This window comes from Cladosporium halotolerans (genome assembly GCF_011745625.1).
Source record: "Cladosporium halotolerans strain TM138-S3 chromosome Unknown Sca47, whole genome shotgun sequence".
Lineage (NCBI taxonomy): Eukaryota > Fungi > Ascomycota > Dothideomycetes > Cladosporiales > Cladosporiaceae > Cladosporium > Cladosporium halotolerans.
The window spans coordinates 47,240-71,503 of record NW_027191498.1 but is presented as its reverse complement, the minus strand read 5'-3'; the positions used below and the strand labels follow the sequence as shown (position 1 = coordinate 71,503).

The 24,264-nt window shown below is 54.9% G+C and overlaps 13 protein-coding genes across 13 annotated transcripts; 8 read left to right on the top strand and 5 right to left on the bottom strand.

The window, feature by feature from the left end:
• Window positions 1-761: 761 nt before the first annotated feature.
• pan3 (PAN2-PAN3 deadenylation complex subunit PAN3) lies at window positions 762-3,324 on the bottom strand. The gene is made up of 5 exons (XM_069377148.1): window positions 3,116-3,324; window positions 2,998-3,058; window positions 2,805-2,944; window positions 2,623-2,744; window positions 762-2,563 (listed from the first exon to the last, which is right to left on the bottom strand). Exons 1-5 carry the CDS (start codon window positions 3,252-3,254, stop codon window positions 980-982), a joined length of 2,046 nt encoding a protein of 681 aa, XP_069225705.1. The 5' UTR covers window positions 3,255-3,324; the 3' UTR covers window positions 762-979.
• Window positions 3,325-5,498: 2,174 nt separating this feature from the next.
• Window positions 5,499-6,483, top strand: WHR41_08543 (uncharacterized protein; the record flags this gene model as incomplete). Its single annotated transcript, XM_069377147.1, has 3 exons — window positions 5,499-5,522; window positions 5,591-6,372; window positions 6,432-6,483. 3 exons carry the CDS (start codon window positions 5,499-5,501, stop codon window positions 6,481-6,483), a joined length of 858 nt encoding a protein of 285 aa, XP_069225706.1.
• Window positions 6,484-6,632: 149 nt separating this feature from the next.
• WHR41_08542 (uncharacterized protein) lies at window positions 6,633-7,586 on the bottom strand (the record flags this gene model as incomplete). The annotated part of the gene is made up of 1 exon (XM_069377146.1): window positions 6,633-7,586. One exon carries the CDS (start codon window positions 7,584-7,586, stop codon window positions 6,633-6,635), a length of 954 nt encoding a protein of 317 aa, XP_069225707.1.
• Window positions 7,587-7,811: 225 nt separating this feature from the next.
• WHR41_08541 (uncharacterized protein) lies at window positions 7,812-9,443 on the top strand. The gene is made up of 5 exons (XM_069377145.1): window positions 7,812-8,077; window positions 8,205-8,238; window positions 8,293-8,429; window positions 8,486-8,659; window positions 8,716-9,443. The coding sequence occupies exons 1-5, from the start codon at window positions 7,919-7,921 to the stop codon at window positions 9,373-9,375; spliced, it is 1,164 nt and encodes a 387-aa protein (XP_069225708.1). The 5' UTR covers window positions 7,812-7,918; the 3' UTR covers window positions 9,376-9,443.
• A 239-nt stretch (window positions 9,444-9,682) lies between these two features.
• On the top strand, window positions 9,683-11,428 carry WHR41_08540 (uncharacterized protein; the record flags this gene model as incomplete). Its single annotated transcript, XM_069377144.1, has 1 exon — window positions 9,683-11,428. The coding sequence occupies one exon, from the start codon at window positions 9,683-9,685 to the stop codon at window positions 11,426-11,428; it is 1,746 nt and encodes a 581-aa protein (XP_069225709.1).
• Window positions 11,429-11,539: 111 nt separating this feature from the next.
• Window positions 11,540-12,487, bottom strand: WHR41_08539 (uncharacterized protein; the record flags this gene model as incomplete). Its single annotated transcript, XM_069377143.1, has 1 exon — window positions 11,540-12,487. One exon carries the CDS (start codon window positions 12,485-12,487, stop codon window positions 11,540-11,542), a length of 948 nt encoding a protein of 315 aa, XP_069225691.1.
• A 469-nt stretch (window positions 12,488-12,956) lies between these two features.
• On the top strand, window positions 12,957-14,101 carry WHR41_08538 (uncharacterized protein; the record flags this gene model as incomplete). Its single annotated transcript, XM_069377142.1, has 2 exons — window positions 12,957-13,570; window positions 13,630-14,101. 2 exons carry the CDS (start codon window positions 12,957-12,959, stop codon window positions 13,898-13,900), a joined length of 885 nt encoding a protein of 294 aa, XP_069225690.1. The 3' UTR covers window positions 13,901-14,101.
• WHR41_08537 (uncharacterized protein) lies at window positions 13,847-15,211 on the bottom strand. Its single transcript, XM_069377141.1, has 2 exons — window positions 15,023-15,211; window positions 13,847-14,915 (listed from the first exon to the last, which is right to left on the bottom strand). The coding sequence occupies exons 1-2, from the start codon at window positions 15,167-15,169 to the stop codon at window positions 14,004-14,006; spliced, it is 1,059 nt and encodes a 352-aa protein (XP_069225697.1). The 5' UTR covers window positions 15,170-15,211; the 3' UTR covers window positions 13,847-14,003.
• A 376-nt stretch (window positions 15,212-15,587) lies between these two features.
• On the top strand, window positions 15,588-16,364 carry WHR41_08536 (uncharacterized protein; the record flags this gene model as incomplete). Its single annotated transcript, XM_069377140.1, has 1 exon — window positions 15,588-16,364. One exon carries the CDS (start codon window positions 15,588-15,590, stop codon window positions 16,362-16,364), a length of 777 nt encoding a protein of 258 aa, XP_069225696.1.
• Window positions 16,365-17,143: 779 nt separating this feature from the next.
• Window positions 17,144-18,940, top strand: WHR41_08535 (uncharacterized protein; the record flags this gene model as incomplete). Its single annotated transcript, XM_069377139.1, has 1 exon — window positions 17,144-18,940. One exon carries the CDS (start codon window positions 17,144-17,146, stop codon window positions 18,938-18,940), a length of 1,797 nt encoding a protein of 598 aa, XP_069225699.1.
• WHR41_08534 (uncharacterized protein) lies at window positions 18,926-20,960 on the bottom strand. The gene is made up of 4 exons (XM_069377138.1): window positions 20,844-20,960; window positions 20,695-20,773; window positions 20,051-20,640; window positions 18,926-19,996 (listed from the first exon to the last, which is right to left on the bottom strand). Exons 1-4 carry the CDS (start codon window positions 20,892-20,894, stop codon window positions 19,256-19,258), a joined length of 1,461 nt encoding a protein of 486 aa, XP_069225698.1. The 5' UTR covers window positions 20,895-20,960; the 3' UTR covers window positions 18,926-19,255.
• Window positions 20,961-21,103: 143 nt separating this feature from the next.
• WHR41_08533 (uncharacterized protein) lies at window positions 21,104-22,392 on the top strand. The gene is made up of 3 exons (XM_069377137.1): window positions 21,104-21,320; window positions 21,375-22,234; window positions 22,290-22,392. Exons 1-3 carry the CDS (start codon window positions 21,144-21,146, stop codon window positions 22,339-22,341), a joined length of 1,089 nt encoding a protein of 362 aa, XP_069225693.1. The 5' UTR covers window positions 21,104-21,143; the 3' UTR covers window positions 22,342-22,392.
• Window positions 22,393-22,647: 255 nt separating this feature from the next.
• On the top strand, window positions 22,648-24,210 carry WHR41_08532 (uncharacterized protein; the record flags this gene model as incomplete). Its single annotated transcript, XM_069377136.1, has 1 exon — window positions 22,648-24,210. The coding sequence occupies one exon, from the start codon at window positions 22,648-22,650 to the stop codon at window positions 24,208-24,210; it is 1,563 nt and encodes a 520-aa protein (XP_069225692.1).
• Window positions 24,211-24,264: the final 54 nt, after the last annotated feature.

The following is a 24,264-nucleotide window of genomic DNA, read 5'->3' as shown; positions in this document are numbered from 1 at the left end:
CGGCGTTCGAACTTGCCAGAGTGGTCGGTCAAATTCGACTGTCGGACACCATCTGGCCTTCTCTTCTGTTGAAATACATACATCTCTTTATTTGTATACACGCTTCGAGCAACCATAGACCTAGATACCCTTCGATTTATTCAGGCCCTCCTTGAAAAGAGGAGTACTCTCCAGGTTGTCGATACCAAAACTCCCCGAAGCACTCTCCATGCTCGACCTCGTCTCCCTCGTACCTCTCTCTCCGCAATCTCGTCGCTGAGCCGCTGAATTTCCTCGTCCTGTCTCACCTCACCAGCGACGATTTCCTCCATCGCCTGCACGGTATCCAAGCATCCAGCAGAGCGTTATTCAGCCCCTGTCCGCGATGCGGCGGCGTGCTATGCGCCGCGTCTCCAGCCAAAGTAACCCGGCCACCACAACTATCCCACGGCTCCAGAATCCAGAAGCCCAGGTCATTGTACAAGATCTCGCCATCCTCAGGGATCCATAAGATCGCGGACCTGTGCTACTCCGCCAACTCTGCCGCAACGGCCTTGAGTTGCTTGTGCTTCTCAGCATTACTGCACTCCTTATCGCTCGCGCCGGGCCAACTTATTGAGACGGTCTGGAATCCCCAGTCGGCTGGTTCCAAGGGGTGTGGTACATTCTGCATCGGGATGAAGTCGAAGCTCAAACATCCCCAAGACCCAGCCATGACCCTGGCACCTTCGAACTCAGCGGCTTTGGCCTTCCGAGGAGCCCGGGAATGGAATGGAGAGACCTCTGATCTAAAAACGCGGGATTGAATTGTTTCTGAGTAACTAGAGTATATCTAACTTGGTTTCTGCTCGCGAAAGCACTTTCTGTGATAACCCAACCTTCTGCTTTCACTCACCTCTCTCTCAACCTGACGCTCCACTCCCTCGCTGGCCCCCATCTCTTCAAGTTTCGTGTTTTGCTCTTCAGCGGGAGTGCTGGCTTCAATGTTTGCGGAGAAGCCTCATCTCCTCCCGCTCCTGTTGCCTCGACTGAGCTCTCCCCACGCAGCCTCCACGCCTCTCTTAAGTTCGCGGTAGCTGACGATAAAGATATTCTGCTCCTCGCGGCTGACCAGCTGAATGCGCTCGTCGATGCCAGCGTCAAGTTTGTTCAGGCATGTAATCATATGTCCCAGGTCGAGGACCGGGCGGCCGTCGTGGTCGACTTGGTGGAAGACGTAGTCGCGGAAGAGTTTCAGGTAGTAGCGTTCGCCTGTCTCGCTCCAAGTATTCGAGGGCTGGTTGATGTGAGAGGGGTTGTTTGAGGAGTTAGGAGCGGAAGATTCAGGTCGCTCGAGGATGGCGTTGAGCTTTGTCAGCAGGCGGACTAGGCGGCCGTTTTCGAGCTCCGTCATGAAGTTCGAAGTCAAGTCGTCGTCGTGCGACAGGCTGCTGTCGAAAGTATTCATGACGTGATCTGATATGTTGCCGATCAATGTGTTGACGTTGTATTCGGCACTTGCGGCAATGGCTTCCTCAGTGGGTGTATGCGGGTCCACTTGAGGCGGAGCGAGCAGCCATTGTAGACAGGCTCGCAACCTGTCAGTATAGCTTCGACTGACCAGATCCAGCGCTTTTGCAGGGTTGTTGTGGGCGGCAGAATTGCGAGTTGCAATGTCAATCATGAGGCGTCCCAGGTCTCGGAGGTCCGTTTGCTGCTGCTCTATGATCGACGATGATTGCTCGAATTGGACAATGTCCAGAATGGAACAGCCGCTTAAGCGTAGACGATTCTTCGAGGTGACCAAGACCTTCGATGGTACCAAAGTCCTTGCTGCCAGACCATTAGAGTGAATGGCTTTCAGAGCGTTTGAGAGCTGGACAATGTAACCCCAAATTTCTTGCTCGGGGATGATCTGGTTGTTTCTGCTAGCGATGGCGGCGCGCGAGAAGAACTTGTCTGTCACAGTCTGAGCCATTGGGTGATAGTCAAGTACAACCACCAGTGACCGGTCTCCGAAGGCTTGAGTGGTGAATGCGTCATGCACTCGGACCACGTTGCCGTTGTTGACCTTTTTCCAGGTCGTTTTGGTATTGATGGCTTGGTCGCTCGTCAATCGGAATCCTTCAATCCTTCGCAGTGCGTATGTGTTGCCATCGATGCTCGATGTGGCCTTGTAGATCCAGCTTGGATATCCAAATGTAGCGGAAGTTCTCGAGTTTACAGAGTCCAAGGCAACCAGCGAATGGAAGTGATTGTCCACGTTCTGTGGCAACGTGCTATTAGGGAACGTCTGAAGCGTCGCTTCCGCTTTTCGCTGGAGATCTTCGCGAAGGTCGTCCGGTATGAAGAAGTCGGCGGCTGTTCGCTGGTAAAGCATCATCTGGTCTCGCCTAGGGCCCAGTGAAGCATACAAGTGATAGTTTAGAGGGTGCCTGAAGCTCGAAGTATCCTGGAAGAACGCTTGCGCGCCAACGGCGGGTGTAGTTTCGGCATATGGATTGATGGTCGCCTGGCTGCCGTCCAGGCTTTGAAGCGCCTGAGTAGCCAAGAAGGGATCTGCGAAGGCACTGATAGGTGTACCAAGCTGTGGTTGTGGGTCGACCTGATGGCTGTCAGCCCAGCCTTCATAAACCGGTTCTTTCCTGATGATCTCAAACCTACCTGTTGGGCCGAGACAAAGTTCTGTGGAACGAACTCCTGAAAGGTATTCTGAAAGTTTTGCTGAGGAACGAATTCGTTCGACGGAGCCTTTGAGTGCGATGCGGATGCAGGTGTCACCGTGCCTTCGACTTGTGAGCCTTGCGGCGCTACCCGACGTTCTTTACGACCGGGCTTCTGCGTACCTGAGCCCCGAGGGGTGAATGTGGCAGCAGCAGCAGCCTTGGGCGAAATGCCCATGTTCTTACTTTGCGGTGCGGCGGGCTGCGCTGCAAGTGTCTTCGGCGTGAAAGACGGCGACTCGACATTGAAGGATTTCTTCGGGCTAACAAGCGAGTCTTAGCTTTGAACAGGGAATACGTGGGACGGGCAACGAACACGCCGAGACCATTTGCCGGTGGTAAAGTTGAAGAGAAATCATGGTTGAATGGGCAGGTACCTGCGACGGATGAGCTTCTTGTCCCGCATGGGCCTATACAGGAGCACATGAGCCGACCTTCTTGGAATTTTCTACAAAGTGGGCCATTCTTGCAAGATGTTTGGCGGTTCACAGGCGGGCGGTTCTCATATCGGTTTGACCCCGACGGATAATGCCGCCGCGCATCTCCAGACATCTGCGGAAAGGCAGAGGCCATATCATTCCGAAACGAACGCTTTGCCGAGTCTGCTGACACAGCGCACAATTCTGAGCGCGGAAGTGTATCCCGACTATACACCGGGAGTAATTCCGTGCTCTCGATGGAAGTTTGCGCAGAGTTTGGGGCAAGATGCAAGTCCAGCCCGCAGTCTGGGTTTGAGATCAAATCAAGGGGAACCGTTCCTTCAGAACAGGTGTCAAAGGTCCAGGAGGAGACAGACGGTGAAAGTAATGGGTGCGGTTGGTGTCCCAACTCCGGCGACGTGACGCAGCGCCTTGGGTGACCGCTGTGCGGAGGGTGTGACAAAGACTGACTTAAGGGCGGAAATTCGCTGTCCAGGAATATGCGAGGTTCCAACGGCTTCACAAGCGAAGGACTTGAACTTGCGGCAGGTGTTTCGATGGCTTTGCTTGCAGATCCAAAACGTAATAGCTCAAGAGCCTGGCGTGAAGACGGTCCCAGGATACAGGTATTCGGTAATTTGAGCGACTCCGAATTGGTTGATGAAGTGTTGACGAGCGCTGAATTGCGATTCTCTGAGAGAAGGGAGTCGCTTCTGTCAAGATGATCGCACGCGCGATCGGATAGCGATCTGGATCTTCGGGGCGAAGTTAGTTGCTGTAGGTCCAGCGCACGGTACTTTTTGCGCGGCATTGTGGCGGTGATGTCCTCCACTGCGGTACGCCATCGCGTGAAGGCGTGATGAGGACATCAGCAGAACTCACCAGGAATTCGGCTAGAAGGTAGGCGCAATGCTATTGCAAAGTCAAGCAGCTACGCAGGAGTATTCTTGCAGGGCTGGACTCGAATGGCGCTTGCTGTCTGGGGATCCTCCATCGCACTCCCGCCTGGGTTGCGTTGCTTCGCCGGCCGTGTCCTCGCAGCAACAGCTCAGCCAAAGCCTCCCGGCGCCCGTCCGGTATGGATGTTGATAGGAGATGGGTAGTGATATACAGAAGGTGAGGCGCGACGTCCGTCAGCGTAACGCGAAGTACGGGCGTCGGAGCTCAATCGCAACGCGGACCCACTGCGACAGCCCACTGCAACGTAACCGGTCGCCGCACGTGAGCCAAGGGCCTGGGTCCGGTCCGCGCCGACCGTCGAGGGCAGATGGACTCGAGCATTCACCAGCACCTCGATATCATACAGTGAAGGGATCGTAAGGAGCTAACGAAGGAAAATTCGATCACAGAGTAGCTTCCAGTGCGGCCGCATTCACCATGGCGAAGCGACTCTAAGCCACGGCCTTGACAAACGTTTATCGACTTATGACCCCAACCCTAACCCTAGGATCTCCAAATGCTCACGTCGACCACGACATCAACACGGTTGATCGGCTTGTTCAGTGTCAAAGACTTTACCACCGCTATATGATGGATTTGATGAAAGAACCTAGAGGACATTGTACGATCCTGCAGATATATCGGGACATGACATTGATCTTCCCAAGCTCTTTGAGCAACGCCCAAACAAGTCGCACGGATGGACTGGTGCAGGTGCTTTCATGACCGCGGTAAATCTGGAAAGGCATTAGGATAATGTAGTTGCAAATGACTTTGATCGTCCGTGAGTCAACATGGCATGGAAATCATCATTTCCATAAGGTAGCACTGATGTCAAGCGCCTGGGTGCTTCCTGCACAAGAAGCACACCAGCACGTGGCCGTTTTATGGGCTACAGGTTTCTGGCATGCCCATCTCAGGTTAATCGAACTCTCTCGACGGATGCAGACCAATCATTTACTCCTGTAGCCCTCTTCTACCCAAGAGCCTGAAGACGCCGCATCTGACATACCCATGACACTACCGTAACTCAAAAACCACCCCAGCCATAACAGTCAACACAGCCAAGATCAAGCTTGTGCAACTCGCACGGTTAGCGATCCTACCAATCTGGTGGAATGCTCAGCAGTCCATGCGACTCCGGTTCGTATGTCTCTTCAAGTCACCAGAGCTGCATAGCCATCGCGGTAAATCGTTTTCATCCTCCCGAATCCGCGGGACGGCGATGCGACAAAGCAACTTTGCCAATCTCGCTTCTTCTGGGCGCAGCTGGACTGCCCCGCTGCGCCACCCCGCTCCAAGCCAGCATGACGACAGCAGAAAGGAATCGGTCGTCTTGAAGGCAACGGTGGCGCGCCATATCTAGCCCACCCTTCCCGTGCGACACCTGCCGCCATCACCGAGTAAACACACAACAGACCAACGGTCACACAAACCACAAGGAACCCGGCGCAACAGCATGTCAGAGTTCGCGCCACCCTCAGTAAGCCCCCGCACCCCGGTCGCCAACACCAGCGCATAGCAGCAACTAACCGCGCATGCACCGCACAGGGCCCACCGCCTCCACAGGTCCCCGCGGGCTGGAAAGCGATCTGGAACGACCAGTACCAGGCGTGGTTCTACGCCAACACGGTCACCAAAGAAACAACATGGGAGATGCCCACGCAGCCCGCGTACGCGCCGGGCGAGGGGGCGCCGCCCGGCGCACCGCCTGGCTACGACCACGGCTCGTCGACCGGCGCGCCGCCTGAGAAGAGCGCGGCGTTCGCGAGCAACAATCCCTACGGCCAGAGTCCCGGGCCCGCGAACCAGCCGTACGAGAGCGACGAGGCCATGGCGCGGCGGCTGCAGCAGCAAGAGCAGGCGGGCGGGTCGGCGGCGCATCGCGGCGCGTCGGATAACTTCTACGGAGGCCCGCCGCAGCAGCAGTACGGAGCCGGGAGCCCTAGCCCCTACGGCCAGAACCAGCTGCCGCCGCGACAGGAGTCGGGCAAGAAGGGCCTGTTCTCGAAGATCTCGTCTAAGCTTAGCGGAGGCGGCTCGCGGCCGCCTCAGCAGTACATGGGAGGAGGAGGATACCCGCAGCAAGGGCATTACGGCGGCGGATACCCTCAGCAAGGCTACGGCGGCGGGTATCCCATGGGAGGCCACCACGGTGGCATGTATGGCGGCTATCCTCAGCAGGGCATGTACGGCCCGCCTAGGAGACACGGTGGAGGACTTGGAGCCGGCGGCGGAGCGGCACTTGGTTTGGGTGCTGGTATGATGGGTGGTATGATGGTAGGCGGTATGATGGCCAACGACCACGATGAGCAGGAAGCGTATCAGGACGGGTAGGTCAAAAACGAGGCCAATTTTGGGATGTAACATGGCATGCTAACCTCTCGCACAGATACGATGATGGTATGGATGGTGGCGGAGATGACGGCGGCGGAGGAGAGTAAGCTTGCGTGCACCCTTGCGGTCGGCTTGGAGCATCGCTGCGTACGAGTGATTTGATGATTTTCATTGGATGTAAATAATGGTTCGGACACGAATAATGATGTGCTGCGCTGATACCAAGCAATTGTTACGTGACTGTGCCGCGTTAAGCTCATAAGTCGTCTGAATCGTGCCCCATTACCACATCAAGCGAGCGCCTGGACAGGGCAATGTTTCGTTCCAACGCTCCCAGCTTCGCCATAGCAGATATCAGACTGGGATCCTGACTCTCGACTCGCACTTTGTCCCGCACGCGAACCTCCTGTCCTCTGTACGAAAACACCTCATGCGCCTCGTCGTGGAACGCAGGTCTCCCGCCCGTCAAGGCCGTCGCCAATCTCTCGCGCAAAGAGAAGCCAGTGTAAGATCCACTCGACGTCGACAACGGGGTATTGGTCCCTGTGATCGGATACGCAGCCTCCAATGTCCGCACGTGTAGAAGGAGCGCGGCTTCGGATATTGACAAGTGGAACGAGACGTTCCCCGGCAAGGGAGGGTCGAACACATTCGAATCAAGTGGATCCTCGTACCATGTCTTTCCCTTTTGTCCCTCTGATCCGCCCTTCAACGCTGCCTTCGCCTCTTGAATGTTATCGTGTAGGAGCTTGAGCTGGCCGGAGATGAAGTTCGCGTTGTTCGCATCGCCTGTCCAGCGTGTCGCATCTACTACGTCCAAGCATGCGTTTATGAGAGTTCTGGTGGTCGTAAGTTGCTCTAGTACTATCGTCGGCGCGGTGGGTTGTGATGACACCGAAAGCCGGTATGCGTTCTGCCCTCGCGGCGGTGGGAGTGAGGGCAGACGGAGTTGAATGTCGCCTTTGACGATTCGTCCACCAAGTCGGGTGATGTAGCCTTTGAGATTCTCACTCCGTAGCGAGGATAATACGAGAGTCGAGCCCGGTTCGGTTGGTGCAAGGAGCGCGGCGCATTCTTCGAGGCCTGCCTTGAGCGATGCTAAGGTATCTTGGAGAGCAGATAGGAGCCATTCTAATTCCCGTGCTGATGTAGATTCGATTTCTTTAGAGAGGTCTGCGTCGCTTACGGGTGGCCATACGAGAATTGACATGGTGCGATCGTGATTGGGTTTGTGGTTGCGGATGTCAACAGCTTCACGATTTCCTGTCGTCTCGACTGGTCGTTCCGACGATCTGCATGTGACGGCGCGCATGCGCTTTCCAGCTTCAGCCACTGCCGCGCGCCGACCCGACGCCACAGCTGCGGGCTCTGTGCCGCATCTGTCTGCAGGGCGTGCCGAACTGTAAGCAATAAATCGATTTCTCGGCCGGGCCCGTAGACAGCACGATTTCCCAACTACGGACTCCGGAACGACCTTCAGAAAAGGAGGTTTGAAACAATCGAAGACTGCCATCACACAACTCGAATATAAAACCGTCGATCATGGACCAAGCACCTGCGAAAGAGGTGACAGTCCAGCAGGCACGCAAGTGCGAGGGCGAGGACTGCGGAAACGATGCTGGCGCTCTACAGTGCCCGACCTGCCAAAAGCTGGGCAAGGAGTCGTACTTCTGCGGTCAGGAGTGCTTCAAGAGGAACTGGGTAGGTTAGTGTTGTGCTCTCGCGCAAAGAGGAGGGCACAGGAGAGAGAGAGCCTGGTCGAGCGTGCTGGAGGTGCTAGGCGCAAGACCAGGCGCATACTGAAGAGCATGGGCTAATACTGGTATAGTCGACACATAAGCAACTGCACAAATCGCAAAATAGTATGCTCTCCAACATCATTACACCGAGCGTCGTATCCTTACCAGACGCCGCAGGCCACTTCAATCCCTTCCCGACCTACAACTTCAGCGGCTCTCTGAGACCTTCATACCCGCTCAGCCCAAGGCGAAAGGTTCCCGATTCGATCAGGCTTCCCGACTACGCATCCCACGGTATCCCTAAGAGCGAGCAGGTGGGTGGAAAGTAGCCGAGCTATTTGTCGGATAGTGGCAGCTAACGGTACCTCAGGTGTTCGTTGGAAGAAACAGGATCAAGATCCTTACAAAACAGGAGCAGGATGGCATGCGTAAGGTTTGCAGACTTGCACGCGAGGTGTTGGACATTGCGGCACGTGAGGCCAAGCCGGGTGTCACCACCGACCACATCGACAAGGTCGTCCACGATGCTTGCATGGAGAGAAACGTAAGCCTGAATCTGCGACATTGCGTCCTGGAGCTGGTTATGCTAACCTGCTGCAGTCGTACCCGTCTCCGCTCAACTACTGTCATTTCCCCAAGTCAGTCTGCACATCACCCAACGAGGTCATCTGCCACGGCATTCCCGACCAGCGCCCCCTACAGGACGGCGACATCCTCAACATCGATGTTACTCTCTACCACGGAGGCTTTCACGGCGATCTGAACGAAACCTACTACATCGGCAAGGCAGACCAGGACCCCGACAGCGTGCGCGTAGTCGAGACCGCTCGCGACTGTCTCGAGGAATCGATCAAGCTCGTCAAGCCCGGAGCGCTCTTCAGAGACTACGGCAACACCATCGAGAAGGTTGCAAAGGCCGCCAACTGCGGCGTCGTGAAGACCTACTGCGGCCACGGTATCAACCAACTCTTCCACTGCGCGCCCAACGTGCCGCATTACGCCAAGAACAAGGCTGTCGGCGAGGCAAAGCCCGGGATGTGCTTCACAATCGAGCCCATGATTACTCTCGGCACGCACAAGGATAGGACCTGGCCGGATGACTGGACCAGTGTGACGACCGATGGCAGCAGGACTGCACAGTTTGAGCACACTCTTCTCGTGACAGAGGACGGTGTCGAGGTTCTTACCGCAAGGCTAGCCGACTCGCCCGGTGGCAAGGTCCCTATGCCTACTGCTACGAACGGTGCTGCCACTTCTTAGGTTGAATGTAAATGAATTTATTTGCATCTCGAAGTGAGAAAGAGAACACTCAATATCCCGTCCACCAATTGCCAGTGCCTCAAAAATTGATTTCCAGTGCCCACCTAGTAGTATTAGTGATAACTCGTGTATCGGCCGCTTAGGATGCACCCAACGACAATCTGTCTATACCGTGGGACGTGCCCGAGATTTCACCGATTCGAATCATCAGCCCCGCCAAAAAGTCCCCGCGTCGTCGAACGCCGAAAAAAGGCTGACCAAATCCGACCCGAGTGACAAACAAAATACCTACAATTTTTCTGACAAAATGGAGGCCTCTGGAGCTCCGGTCCTCTCGACGCCCGCAGAGCATATCTTCGAAGCGCCCGTCGCAGTCACCGAAGCCGGCAGCACGCTTTCCGACGAGCAGCTCTACGTCCAATATGAAATACGCAGGACCGTCGAAGAGATTAGAGGAGGAAAGTGGAAGAGGATTGCTCTGCAGTTCCCGGATGATATGCTAGTGGATGCGCCGAGGGTTGCTGAGAATCTGAAGAAAGATCTTAAGAAGGAGAAGAAGAAGACGGAGGCTGCGAACAAGGATGCGACTGTCGAGGGAGTCACTGCAAGCGTCGCGAAGGTTGGGATAGAGGAAGAGCAAGAGGTTGATGTCGCTCGGCAGGGCGAAGTATCGCGAGAAAATGAGGAAGAGCACATGACGATTTTGGGAGACACTTCGTACGGAGCTTGCTGCGTGGACGAAGTAGCAGCTGAGCATTGCAGTGCTGAGGTCGTGGTGCATTACGGCCGATCGTGTCTAAGCCCTACTGCTAGACTACCAGTAATCTACGTCTTCACTACGAAGCCTCTTGATCTGGACGTTGCTGTTTCGACTTTCAAGACGACATACCCAGACCTTGAAGAGAAGGTCGTATTGATGGCCGACATACCCTTCCAGCACCACGTCTCGGAGCTTCAGCGCAAGCTGAAAGACGAGGGGTACGCCAATGTTTTCGAGACGAGCATCCTCCACAATCCTTCAAGCCCACTGCCCAACAGGACAGTCCCGGAAGAGGTCCAATCGAATCCAGAAGCACTCAAGGATTTCTCCGTCTTCCACATCTCCGACCCCCCGAGCAGTCTCCTCCTCACCCTCTCTTCCCGCGTCTCGCGCGTGCACATCTTTCCCACGGGCAACGCCGCATCTGCCAGAGCTCTTCAGACAAATACGTCTGCCGCACTTCGCCGACGCTATGCTCTGCTGACCAAAGTCGCCACGGCTCCCATCATTGGCATCTTGATCAACACGCTCAGCGTCAAGAACTACATGACCGCATTGCAGCACTGCCAGGATATTATTGCCGCTGCTGGAAAGAAATCCTATACCTTTGTCGTTGGTAAGCTGAACGCAGCGAAGATCGCGAACTTCTCTGAAGTCGAGGGATGGGTTGTCATTGGCTGCTGGGAGAGCAGTCTCATCGAGAGCTCCGATTTTTACCGCCCGATCGTTACGCCTTTCGAGCTCGAGATGGCAATGACGGATGACAAGGAGAGAGTCTGGGGTGGCGAATGGGTCAGTGATTTTGGCGCACTGCTCGCGCGTGATACGAAAAAGAAGATCGAAGTCGACGGAGATGGATCGGCAGCCATCGAAGGCGAAGCTCAAGCTGAAAAGGAGGGCGACGACCCTTACGCGGATGCATCTTCGGACGACGAGCCGCCCGAGTTTGACCTTCGCACGGGCAAATACGTCTCTCACTCTCGACCGATGGGCCGGGCGAAGAAGACCTCGAAACCAGCAACTGAATCTACCGCTGCAAGTCAGCCTGCTGCTGCGCCGAAACCGTCTTCCTCGCTTGTCCAGCGTGCGAAGGGTGACATTGCTTCTATCAACGGTGCACTCTCGCCTGGCGCCGAGTACTTGCGCTCGAAGAGGACATGGCAGGGTCTTGGAAGCGATTATACCGTCGAGTATGAGAGAGACGAGAACGGGAAGATCAGAGGTGCTGCCATGGAAGAGGGCAGGGCGGGCGTTGCGAGAGGATATGCGGTCGCAAATGAAAAGGAAGGGTGATACGATGAAATGATAAAACGCAAGAAAGGGTCAACATCATTCAGATACATGAAGCATATATAGCATCTCAGATACCCAAGATAGATGTTGAAAATTTTGAAAGTCTGCTGCTTATTCCTTGAGACTGGCCGCAAAGTCTTCAACAGCATCCTTGAAGCTACCGTCCGCCACGTAACCGAGTCCAAGAGCCTTGGAAATGTCGAAGCGAATTGGCCAACTATCAAGCATAGCCTTGATCTCAGGCGATGCCTTCTCCCTCTTCACCAGGCTTACTGCCTGATCGCCGCCAACGTCCTTCAGCGCCTGCATCATCTGAGCCACATTGGCAGTGATGCCGGGAAGCATGATCTGCCTGACGTGCGTCGGCATACACTCGCGCTGTAGCGTAAGCGTGTGCACCAAATTCCTGACCAGCGTCCTCGGCGAGCACAGCCAGCACTCAAAATCGTCGTCGCAGGGCAGCACGCTCTCCTTGCCCTGCAGCGGCTCGCGGATGATGCCACTCATCCAGCTGCTCGCCGCCTGAGTAGGCTTGCCGGGACGGACAGAGATGGTCGGGAAGCGCAGCGTGAAGCCGTTGATGAAGCCTCGGCGCGTGTAGTCGTTGATTGCCGCCTCAATCATCATCTTCTGCGTGCCGTAGCTGCTCTGTGGCGTGGGTACTGTCGCCTCCGATGGCATTGCGGGCAGTGGCTGGCCGAAGATGGCGGTGCTGGAGGCGTAGATCCACCGCACGCCAGGGCAAACTTGTCGGACGGCTTCGAGCAGGTTAAGGGTGGAGTGCAGGTTCACGCGGTATCCGAGATCGAAATTCTCCTCGCTGCCTGCGGACATGATACCGTGGAAGACGTAGAGGGCGTCGAGGTCTTTTGAGAGAACGGAGGAGGCATCTTGGGCTAGGTCTGCTTTGATTGTGGTGGCATTTTGCTTATTCGAGGCCTTTTGAGGAACAGGAGGCTCGAAGATGTCGACCAGAATTACTTGGTGCTTGTCATTGAGAAGATGTTCGGCCAGAAGTTGACCAACGAAGCCTCCGGCGCCAGTAATCAGGATCTTCATCTTGGCTGTTAAGATCGAGAGTTCTAGCTGTGAATTTGGAGAAAGTAAAGTATTGTGGAAATCGTTTCAGAAAACTGTACATGTACTCAATCGTGATCCCCGAGGTATGTCATTTCTGCGAAGGCCGACTGTCGCCCCTCGGATACCCCACCACTGGCGACGCAGCCTCCGTTGCCGATGTCGTCGGTCGGACAATGTTTGCCCGAGGGCGAGGATCCCCCTCCAAAACCCGAGGCCGATGCCAAAGATTGTGCCCCGCAGCGCGACACATTGGACGACACACCAAAGACTAATAAGGTACATCCAAAAACACGTTTGCATTGACTCATCATCAGATTGTAGCAATTTGGTCACAACGCATTTCACCCCCAGTACAATTCTAGAATCGAGATTCCTCACTGTCCTTTCAACCCAAGACTCAGATCCAATTTCTGGGGCCTGTACTAAAGAGAATCAACCCATTGTCATCATGTCGTCTTCAAAACTCTCCAATAATCGCGCTGTTAGGATGCTCGATGCAGCGGCAGAAGGCAAATACGGCGTCCTTGGTGTCGTGGCGTACAACATGGAAACAGTCGTTGCATGCATCAAAGCCGCCGAAAACAAGAGATCTCCTCTCCAGATCCTCCTCTTCCCCTGGGCTCTGAAGTATTCTCCTCTTCTCGTTGACTTCTGTGCCCTCGCCATTCGAAAGGCTACCGTACCTGTCACCCTGCACATGGACCATGCTCAAGATCCTGAAATTATCAAGCAAGCGTCAGCCATCAAAGCAGCAGATGGGACGCCTGCTTTCGATTCAATCATGGTTGACATGAGCCATCACGAGAAAGAAGAGAACTTAGCCAAGACAAAGGAGTTGGTGGCGCTGTGCCACTCCCGAGGTATTGCGACTGAGGCCGAGCCCGGAAGGATAGAGGGTGGTGAGGACGGCGTGAAAGACACTGCGGAGCTACAGGGGATGATGACCACGGCGGAGGAGATTGACGATTTCGTGGCGACTGGGATCGATTTCATTGCGCCGGCTTTTGGCAATGTACATGGTGACTATCATGGCGTAGAGAACATCCATCTTGACTATGAGAGGTGAGCCCCACGAGGTTCCATTCCAAGAATATTGCAGCAATCTGACAGTCTATATCTAGGTTAGAGAGCATCTATGAGAAGACCCACGGCAAGGTGCAAGTGGTCTTACATGGTACCAACGAATTTCCCCCGGACATAATGGCCAAGTGCATCGAGCGCGGCGTCACTCGCATCAATGCAAACAAACTGGTGTTGAGTGAGTATAATGACTTCATAGCACAAAAGACGGGCAAGGTACCTCTCACGCAGGTAATCGAAGACGGTACGACGATCATTCAAAAACAGATGGAATTCTGGATGGATCACATCAAGTCTTCTGGGAAAGCGTGAACTCCTAGGAAGAATGTCTGGATCGGTATTTGTTATCGGAGAATAAAGCTCTTCAAATTGAAGCTCCCATGGCACTTCACTTCAAAGTCATCCCATCGAACTCTCAAGGCTTGACCTCAAGGCCCCAATAATTCCGAATCGGTCGGTCTTTCCAAACGATGTTGCCCAATGCATCGATGTCTTCAACATCTTCAGCGTTGGTGTATTTGTCAAAGCATCTTAGCGCTTCTTTGTGCAACTCCTCGACATCCGCCTTTAGCGAATTATCAGCCTGATGTCCACCATTCCTCAGGCGATAGCCACCTGGTGGTAAATCGCCCGCTCGCAGAGGGTAGCCTTGCGTTCGTTTTTGGACAAGAGCGTTGGCAGCCGGAAGCTCGTGCCACGGGGCTGAAGGGTCGTGTGGTAGGTGATGCTGCATAGGGAGAATCCACTTTTTGTCTTCTTCAAGCCGCCTTTGCTCATCAAGCACTGCTTGAGCCTCGTCTGCAGCGAGTTTCTGTTGCATGTCATTCCAGGATGTCGTGCTGGCTTCTTCGCATTTTGACTCAATGCTGCTGAGCGTATCCGAGTCAAGGACCTTGAGCTTCCGCCATACTTTCAGCACTCGTTTTACTGAGTCGAGGGTGCTGTGTGCGAAAGATTTGTGTGCAGAGCACGCCGCAAGCTGTGCGAGAACGCCCGCGTGGCCCTTGAGGGTTCCGATAGCCGCGTCGTTGTAGAGGATGTGCTGGGCATGCTGCGCGTCCCGCGACCGAACGATGATGAAGCAAAGTACATCGTGAACGATGTAAAGGATATGCACACGTTTGAAAGCAGCATTGGGCGGTTGCATGAGCTTACCATCCGCTGTGCTTGCAAGACCCTCGTCTTCCTCTCGTGGCTTAGATCCCTCGACAATCGATCCCGAGGTTCTGGGAGCACATATCTTGCTTAAGAAAAGAAGGTATTTGGTCAGAGCAGCGGTCCTCGCACTGGATGCGATAATATTCCTGACAATGAAGTCCTTGCAAGCCTGCAGATTGACCAAATCAGCAAAAACGTGTCACAGCTCCGATCGTCGCTTGATGGTCGTAGCAGCTATGCTGTCACTGCTGATTGCAAGTAGTCTTCCTCACGAACCTTGATCTCACGACCGGTGCAGATGTTCAGCGTTCTCAGTAAAGTTTTGGTGAACGATGTGGCGTCTTCCCGCTTGATCTCAGGCGCGGCCTCATCTGTGCGAAGCAAAGCGCTTGTGAACACCGCTCTCGCTATTGAGGGATCCATGCTTGAACTCTGGAGAATGGCGATGTATATCTCATTGGACTTGGTTGTCGTTCGCGACGTTGCCCGCGCACGCCGCGCCAGGCTTTCGGAACGGACGCCCTGACACGGAGGCCTGAGGCACTCCAATGAATTTGCGACTTGCCCTGACCCTCATATGCGACGTCTGTCGGGTGACTTGAGCATTAACAATTGGAAAGACGCGCACGGGCCGAAGAGCTATAAGAAGGAAGACAGACGACGAAGAGGAATTGACTGTCAGAACATCTGGATTTGGTCTGCTCTCTGCCGCTAGACATTTCTGGGCATCCGACTTTTGGAGCCTCGCAAACCACGCGGATTGCCATAAGTTAAATTGAGCTGCCGGAACGACCATCGAGTGAGCCCGAAGGCATCTCTATCAATTCTGTCGGGTGTCACAATGGAGCGCCCCGTTCTCAGATCTGAGCTTCGCTCAGTATCAGCCTCGCCTTCGCCCCCTTCTGACGACGAGGCACTGCAAAGACTGCGCAACTTGAACTCGCTACAATTCACCACAGAAGATGTTCAAATGGACGATGCGTCAGTTGAACCAACACAGGATGACGAAGACGAAGAGATGATGTTCCGCCTTTTTGCCCCATCAAAGCCAGCTGCCACGGACGCGCAACAACCGGAGCAACCAACAGTACAAAAGATCAGGGTACGATCGCCTTCAGTAGACCCTACACAAGTAGGGTTTCTCAAGCCCAGCAGGCCTCAGCGCTACTACTTTGCCGAAACCGCCAGTGGCCAAGATAAAGCGGCGTTCAATGCCTCCGCTATTTCCGCCGAACAGATCCTGAAACTCTCAACACTTCCGCGTCCTGGCAGCGCATACAACTGGAAAGTCTTGCATATGTCGGCGGATCAACTTTCGCGAGCAGCCAGGCTTCAAACAGAAGGATTCGCTAAGCTCGGCCGCCTTGAAGCTCCTTCAAAGCGAAGGAGGGCTGGCAAAAAATTGAGGATCAAGATGCGAACCAAAACAGCGGCAACGAAGGCAAAGCAAGAGGCCGCGCAAAAAGCCAAAGAAGCCAAAGACGAAGCCGAAAAGGAGAAGCGCACGCGACGCAATCGTGAAAAGAAAGTCAAGAGGAAGGCAAAGGAGAAGGCTAAGAAGACCGAGGGTGGTGGCGATGCGGTTGAGGCGGAGGGAGAAGATTCTGACGACGAGTGAGGTGTACAGAAGCGTGGGAGACTGGAGCACACCACCTCCGATCTTTTGGTGGCTACTTACAGTGGTCCGAAGGAAATCTCTATACCGAGATCAAAACCACATTCAGATCGCTTGAGCAGCACACCGACAGTGTTCCCGGGAATACCAATGACAAGCAAGTGCAATGGTCAACAGACGTTGTCCCGGCTTTACATGCAACCTAGCTCGGGGGACGGTCTTGAGACGCGAAAGGTGTCGACGAATTAGTCACACGCGTAACTTGTTCACGCACGCCCTTGACGAAACAGGGTGCCTAGTTTGCTTAGACTACTGTAGGGTTTCCAAGGGCGCATCAGGCTACGGAGAATGACCGATCCAGCGCTTGGCACAAGATTCGTGTATGCAAAGAGTCGGAGAAGGAACGGGCAAAGCGTGCGGCCCGATGATCCAGCATCATTAATAACAGTGTTTGCTGGATTGAGGATGTATGATATAAATTGTACAACGATCCAGATGATATGAAATGATCAAATAATGCATGGCGAGCGTTGTACAAGCAAACAAAGCAGGACTCTTGGCGAAGCTTTCCCCTATGCAGCCTACTTGCTGCGCGCGTCCCGTACAAGCCCTGTACCCTAACACCTCAAGTACCGAGCAACAAACAAATCCATATTAATTCACGTGTACAGCATAGGTACATTCGATAATTCTGGCTATGGACGTTATTCCAATTATATTCTGGCGACGATAATACATACGACTACGCTCGGGGCAGGCCACAGCCCTCACCCTCAGCACACATGGCGCATTCACCATCCCGCGCATTAGCACCTCCACGCGACTCTCTTGAACTCGCGTCGCTCGCATCCTCAAACCACGAATCCGAAGCGCGTGGAAGCTTCGAATCTTCATCCTCCGGCATCCCTTCGAGTCGCAAACTCTCCTTCTCGGATCCGCAACCAGAGCGGCCCCTCCAAAATGGCAGGCGCAGCTACTCCGTTTCGTCGGCATTCGATTTCGCAGGCGCGATGTTTCCCTTGTCTTCTTCTGGTGCAGGATACTCGGCGCTCGGAACGCCTTCAGGGGTGGATGTTGAGCTAGGAGCACAGAGCTTGGAGAAACACAAGAGCTTGACGTTCTTGAATGGCCTGTCGCTGGTCGTGGGCTTGATCATTGGGTCTGGGATATTCTCGTCGCCGGCTTCGGTCAATCAAAATGCGGGCTCGCCAGGCGCGGCATTAATCGTTTGGGCTGTTGCTGGATTGCTGGCATGGACAGGCGCAGCAAGCTATGCAGAGTTGGGAGGTGCCATTCCGCTGAACGGTGGACCGCAGGTCTACCTAAGCAAGATCTTCGGAGAGTGGGCAGGGTTCTTGTTCACATGGTGTGCGGTCACAGTGTTGAAACCTGGAAGTGCCGCCATCATCGCTATCATCTTTGGAGAGTACATTGTGCGCGCAATCATTGGTGTTGACGCGGCGGAAGCGAGTCCTTGGATCAACAAGGGCGTTGCCATGCTGAGCCTTTTCATCGTGACCGCGATCAACTCGATATCGACAAAGCTTGGAGCCCGGAGTGCGGACCTGTTCATGTTCTTGAAGTTTGTTGCTCTGCTGGCCATCACCGTGCTGGGCATCGTTGTCGCGGCCACTGGCTGGTCCTACCACAAGGAGAATCTCGCCCAAACATGGAAGAATACTTCTTGGTTCGAAGGAACCTCGCACTCATCCTCGGAGTGGGCGGTCGCTTTGTATGCAGGCCTCTGGGCCTACGACGGCTGGGACAACACGAACTATGTCGTCGGCGAAATGGTCAACCCTGGCCGCGACCTACCACGCACCATCCACACTTCCGTCCCTCTTGTCATCTTGGCCTACCTCCTCGCCAACCTCAGCTACATCTTCGTCCTCCCAACCGCCACAATCAACGCCTCCAACACCGTTGCTGTCGCCTTCGGCAGCACAGTTCTCGGCCCTGTGGGCGGTCTAATCCTTGCCCTAACAGTCTCTGGCTCCTGCTTCGGCGCTCTGAACGCAACAACCTTCACCGCGGGCCGCCTAGTCTACGCCGCAGGCAAAGAAGGCTACATCCCCTCCCTCTTCGGCACGACCGGCGTCTCATCGCGCCAACAAATTCGGCTGCCGCGGCGCTCGTCCCGCGCGCGCTCCCTCACGCGCTGGATCGCGGACGAGCAGGGCTTCTTCTACACGCCCATCTACGCGATGCTGCTGAACACGGCGCTGACGAGCGTGTACGTGGTGATTGGGGACTTCACGACGCTGACGACCTTCTACGGCGTGGCGTCGTACCTGTTCTACTTCCTCAGCGTCGTCGGCCTGATCGTACTGCGCGTGCGCGAGCCGGACCTCGAGCGGCCCTACAAATGCTGGATCGTGACCCCGGTCATCTTCTGCTGCGTCAGCTTGTTTTTGCTGTCGCGCGCGGTGTTTGCGAAGCCGCTGCAGGCGCTGGTTGTGGTTGCGTTCATTGCAGTGGGGATGCCGTTGTATTGGTGGAGAGTGGGGAGTAAGAAGGAGAGTGGGCGAAGAGAAGGGGGCGGGGGTTGGAAGTTTTGGAAGAGATGGGGGAGAGGTTGACGATGATGATGACTGTAGAGTATTGTACATGACAAATGCTTAATGAACTCGCGCAGTGTTGCCATGATTTGGCCACGATCATTCGAATAAATACATTGCGAACATAAAGCATATCATACTAGCACCGCACTGCAGGCTATCGACCTTGTGTAGACAACCAAGGAGACTGTTGCTCTTGCGAATGAAATTTGCCTCGCGCGTAGTCCTCAAAGACTGGCTAATCAAAACGAATATCATAATATGCAAGATTAAGCCATTGGAGAAGTAACAAGTATGTACACTACGAATTTCAGCGACGATTACCCTACTGTCAGACTAATACTCAAATCGGTCTGGAAGAACAACAGGCGCCATCAGGGTCCATCCGAAAATGGCATAGCAAACCCACGAGCTCACAATCTTCACCCAGCTGGCCCAGTACGTACGTCCGACAGGGACGAAGTCTTCGTGCCCGGTGTGCAGGTGCTTGTCAGCGCCAATGTTCTGCGTCAGGAGCGTGGCGATCCAGGCAGTCGCCAGCATGAAAATGACGTGGAAGAGCGCGTAGTTGTACTGCGTGTGAGATTTCTCGTCGTCGTTGCGGTTGTTCGGGCCCTCATCATCTTCGTCGTCCGAGTCGTCGTCAAGAGCGGACGCCGGGAGGGCACCGGACTCCACAGCACGGCGGAGAGCTTCAGCACGCATGGCACGGCGGCTTTCTGGCTGTGTCGAGACGAGATCGTGGCCGCCCTCTTCGGCTTCAATGGGCGAGTAGTTGCCACCGCTCTTGTTCGAGCCCATGGCAAGTCCATAGGTTGCGGCACGGGTGGTCGTGTACGCACAGGTGATGAATGTGACGATCGCACCAAGAACGATCGAAGCCTTGCGCGTGCCGTTGGCGCGCACGAGCGGGTTGCAGTGCTGGTCATCCGGTTCCATTGCGACAGCGGAGAGGGTCAAGTAGGTGCAGTAGATGCTGACAGTAGCAGCTTGGGCAAGGCCAGCGCGTGGGTTTGAGGCTTGGACTGTCGGGTGGATGGCCATCGCGCTGATGCCCAGGACAAGGATCAAATTCACCTGGAGGAAGAATCAGTTTTGTTGCAATGTAAGGAATTACGCCGCATGACTTACCGTAATTGCTGCCTGGTTCATGGAGCAGTTGGACTGCGCAAAGAAGATGTACATGACAATTGTGATGGCAATGCTGCCCAAGTACATGCCAAGGGTTGAGCCAATGAGAAGGCCGCGCCACAGCTTGGAATCTGAGTCTTCGATCTTCTCAATGCAGTGTTCGGCCCAAGAGTGTGCAAGATCCACCAGCAAGATCAGACCTAGCAGCAGGAAGAGGACGGCGCCAACGAGAGCGACATAGTTGCCCCAGACCTCGAAGAAAGTGTTCGGGATCAAGAAGGTGATAACTATCAGGCCCAGCCATGCGATAATCTTCGGTCCCCAAAATCCATTTTGAATAGGCGCGCGGCGGTCTTTCGAGCTGTTGACTCCCAGGAGGAGCACGGCGTGGATGGCGTGGAAGCAGCCCAAGGCGAAATTCACGCGGTGAACCGCAGCAAATCCGAAGCACTGCTTTCCAGCGCAGTCGATTGTAACATAGTCGAGAAGGACACCCTGAAGCTTTTTGACGGCCCAGTCGGTCATGGTAAGCCATGACAGGATCGAGTTGAGGAGAAGGATGGCCGCGTATGCGATACGAGTTGCGATGCCTGGCGGGGAGCACGTTAGTAGTGGTATGACCGGCGTGTGTGTGCTTCTCTTACTGTTATTGCATTTTCCACACATGCTGCAGACTGCGCTGCACGTTGCGGCGCCGCAGCATGATGCTCCGAAGGTAGCGATCTGAAGAGCGCAGGGATCAGTCTGTGTTGTCGCATGAAGAGCTGGTGGCGGATGGGCGATCGCAGCTTACCGTGCCGATACTGGGCACTGCCAGCAAGGGCAGACTGAGTAAAGCGCCCATGATGAAGCGGTGGTGAGGTGTGAGGCTTTCGGTATGTCGTGGGTCTTCACAAATGCCCTGGAGGCTGGAGTCGCGAACGGCGTCGCCGCTGTGCGTCGTTGTTGCGATCGCCGCGGCTGCCTTCCGCCTTGTCACGTCACCTTTCCCAATGTGGCAACTCGGTGAGAATTAAGCCGTCCTCCTGTTGTCACGAACTGTTTCCAGAGCCCAGAATAATAAAGCAATTTTATTGAATACGGGCAGGAATTCATGAGGCACTGCATTGCACCGAGCATATTACGACGGGTCGTCCAGCAGACAAGAGCCACCACGCCAAACAGACTAAACGCATTTTACAGAATGGGATCTACCGCCCTCGACCCAGTCTCGACAGGCTTGAATTCGGTTACGGATGCCGAAGGCAAACCGCGACTCCGTTACGCAGACGTCAGTGCAAGTGTTCATGGACATATAGTCCAATGCTGATTGATGGCTAGGCAGATTGGTATCAATCTTTCTGATCAAATATACAGAGGCGTACACTATGGCAAGAAAGCACACGACGATGATCTCCATAAGGTCGTCGAGCGAGCCCTCGAGGTTGGCGTTTCTAAAATGATGGTCACGGGCTCTGATCTGGAGGAAAGCAAAAATGCCATCAAATTGGCCGAGCAATTTCCCGGTTTGTGCTACGCCACCGTAGGCGTGCACCCTTGCTCGGCAAAGAGCTTCGAGGAGTATCCAGGTGGACCTGACGCTCTCCTTCAAGAGATCAAGAAGCTTGCGCAAGAAGCTAGGGATTCTGGTAAAGCAACCGCATTCGGCGAGTTTGGACTTGACTATGACAGATTTCACTACTGCGACAAGGAGACGCAGCTGATTTACTTCAAGAAGCAGCTTGACATTGCAGTCGAGCTGCAGATGCCTCTGTTTCTGCACTCGAGAGCCGCTGCGGAAGACTTTGCGGCGATATTGAAGGAACGCTTGGGGGATTTGCCCAAGCGCGGTCTCGTTCACTCTTTCACGGGTACTCTGGAAGAGATGCAAGAGATCGTTGCGCTGGGCTTTGATGTTGGCATCAACGGCTGCTCGCTGAAGACTGAGGAGAATCTGGCGGTGGCTAAGGAAGTGCCCTTAGATCGCCTGCAGATCGAGACGGATGGGCCTTGGTGTGAGATTCGACCCAGCCACGCCAGCTCAAAGTATTTGAAGGATGCACCACCTCTGCCAAAAGCCGTCAAGAAGGAGAAGTGGAGCCCGGATGCGATGGTGAAGGGCAGGAACGAACCTTGTCAAATCACGAGCGTCGCACACGTCATCGCTGGCGTCAAGAATATCGGCGTAGAGGAAGTCGTCGAAGCGTAAGTTGATCGCGTGCTTCTCAGTGACCTAAAAGTGAATGCTAACGTTCAGCAGGGCATGGCGGAATTCGATACGGATGTTTGGTCTGGGCGAGGAATCGCCATAATTTAGATCACATAGACAAGACAACAATAAATGAAATACAGCCGTATCAGCATCTATAGCACTTGCCTATTTCACGATTCACTTCGGCAGGTCAGAAGACGAAGTCAAATGTTCCCTGAGACAGGCGATCAGACCCCGCGACGCCGAAAGCGGGCCGACGCCTGGAGAGCAGCCGCATTTCATCATTCGCTGCCGGGCCTCGTCTGGAACCTTTATTTGTCCTCCTCCACGACTACCTTACCTCACAAATGCCTTGAGCAATCTTTGACCCGTCACTTGCCTACACCTACCTCTCTCAGACGCCGCTATGGCTGACGTCGACATCTCGAGTCTCAGCGAGGATCAGCAGCTCGCACTGCAGCAGTTCACGTCCGTCACCGACCAAGATTTGGCTGCAGCAGTGCCGCTGTTGCAGAAATGCCAGTGGAACGCTCAAATAGCCATTACACGCTTCTTCGATGGCGATGCTGACACCGTCGACCCTGCTGCAGAGGTGGCACGCGCTCCTCCGCCTCCAGTCGACTCGAGACGCTCGGAAACGCTGATGGACAACTTTCCCTCAAGACATTCGTCACGAGCTGCTAGAAGAGGCCTGGAACCTGCACCGCGAGTAGTGCCGACACCAGAGAGCCAGATGACACAATCCATGCCGTTCCCGTTCAACATCTTGCTTCTTCCGTTCAACATCACCTACACCATCTTCCAGCGCATCTTCGGCACCATCGGCTACCTCTTCCCATTCCTCCCTCGACTGCTCAGCCGCTTTTACTCCGGGCGCGCCCTCCAACCCTCCCGCGACACCGGTCGACGCCCTCTCAACCCCACAGATACCTCCGCCCGCTTCATGCGAGAGTTCGAAGAAGAGTACGGCGTGACACACGGAACACTCCCCTTCCACGAAGGCGGCTACGCGCAAGCCTTCGACATCGCCAAGCGCGATCTCAAGCACCTGCTCGTTATCCTCCTGTCCCCAGAACACGACGACACCGCGCCCTTCGTGCGGGACACTCTCCTCTCCCCGGACCTCGTCGAATACATCAAGAACCCCACGAACAACATCCTCCTCTGGGCCGGCACGGTGCAAGACGCCGAAGCGTACCAAGTCGCCAACGCCCTGAACGTCACGCGCTTCCCCTTCGCGACGCTGATCGCGCACACGCCCTCCGTCTCTTCCACAGCCATGAGCAAGATCGCCACGTCCGCGGGTCCCGTCACGGCGCAAGACCTGATCAGCAAATTCGACGCTGCAATCGCCTCGCATAAAGAAGAGCTGGACCGGCTACGGGCGCAGCGGCAGGAGCAACAGGCGAGCCGAAGCTTGCGCCAGGAGCAGGAGAGCGCGTACGAGCGGTCCCTGGCGCAGGACAGGGAGAAAGCACGGCGGCGGAAAGAAGAGGAGGCTGCGCGGGAGAAAGCTGAGAGGGAGGAGCGCGAGCGCGGGGAGCGCAAGGCGGATCTGGCCAGGAAGCTGGCGCAGTGGAGGCGCTGGCGGGCGCAGAGTGTGCCTGGCGAGCCGGGCGCCGACGTCGCGGATGCTGTTCGAATGAGTATTCGGCTGCCGTCTGGTGAGCGCGTGATTCGAAAGTTCCGTGCGGAAGCGGATCTCGAGGAGCTGTATGCGTTTGTGGAGTGCTATGATCTGGTGAAGGAAGATGCGGCGGTTGAGGAGGAGAAAGAGACTGTGGAGCCGGAGGGCTACGAGCATGTGTATAAGTACCAGCTTGTCTCGCCGATGCCGAGGGAGGTGTACGATCTGGAAAAGGGAGGGAGTCTGAAGGAACGCATTGGAAGGAGCGGCAATTTGATTGTTGAAAAGATCGTAGGAGAGGACGACGATACTGATGAGAGTGACGATGAGGAGACGATATAGAACGAGAAGTAGACCACCTTGTATTAATGAGCATCATAACTGAGTTATATTGAC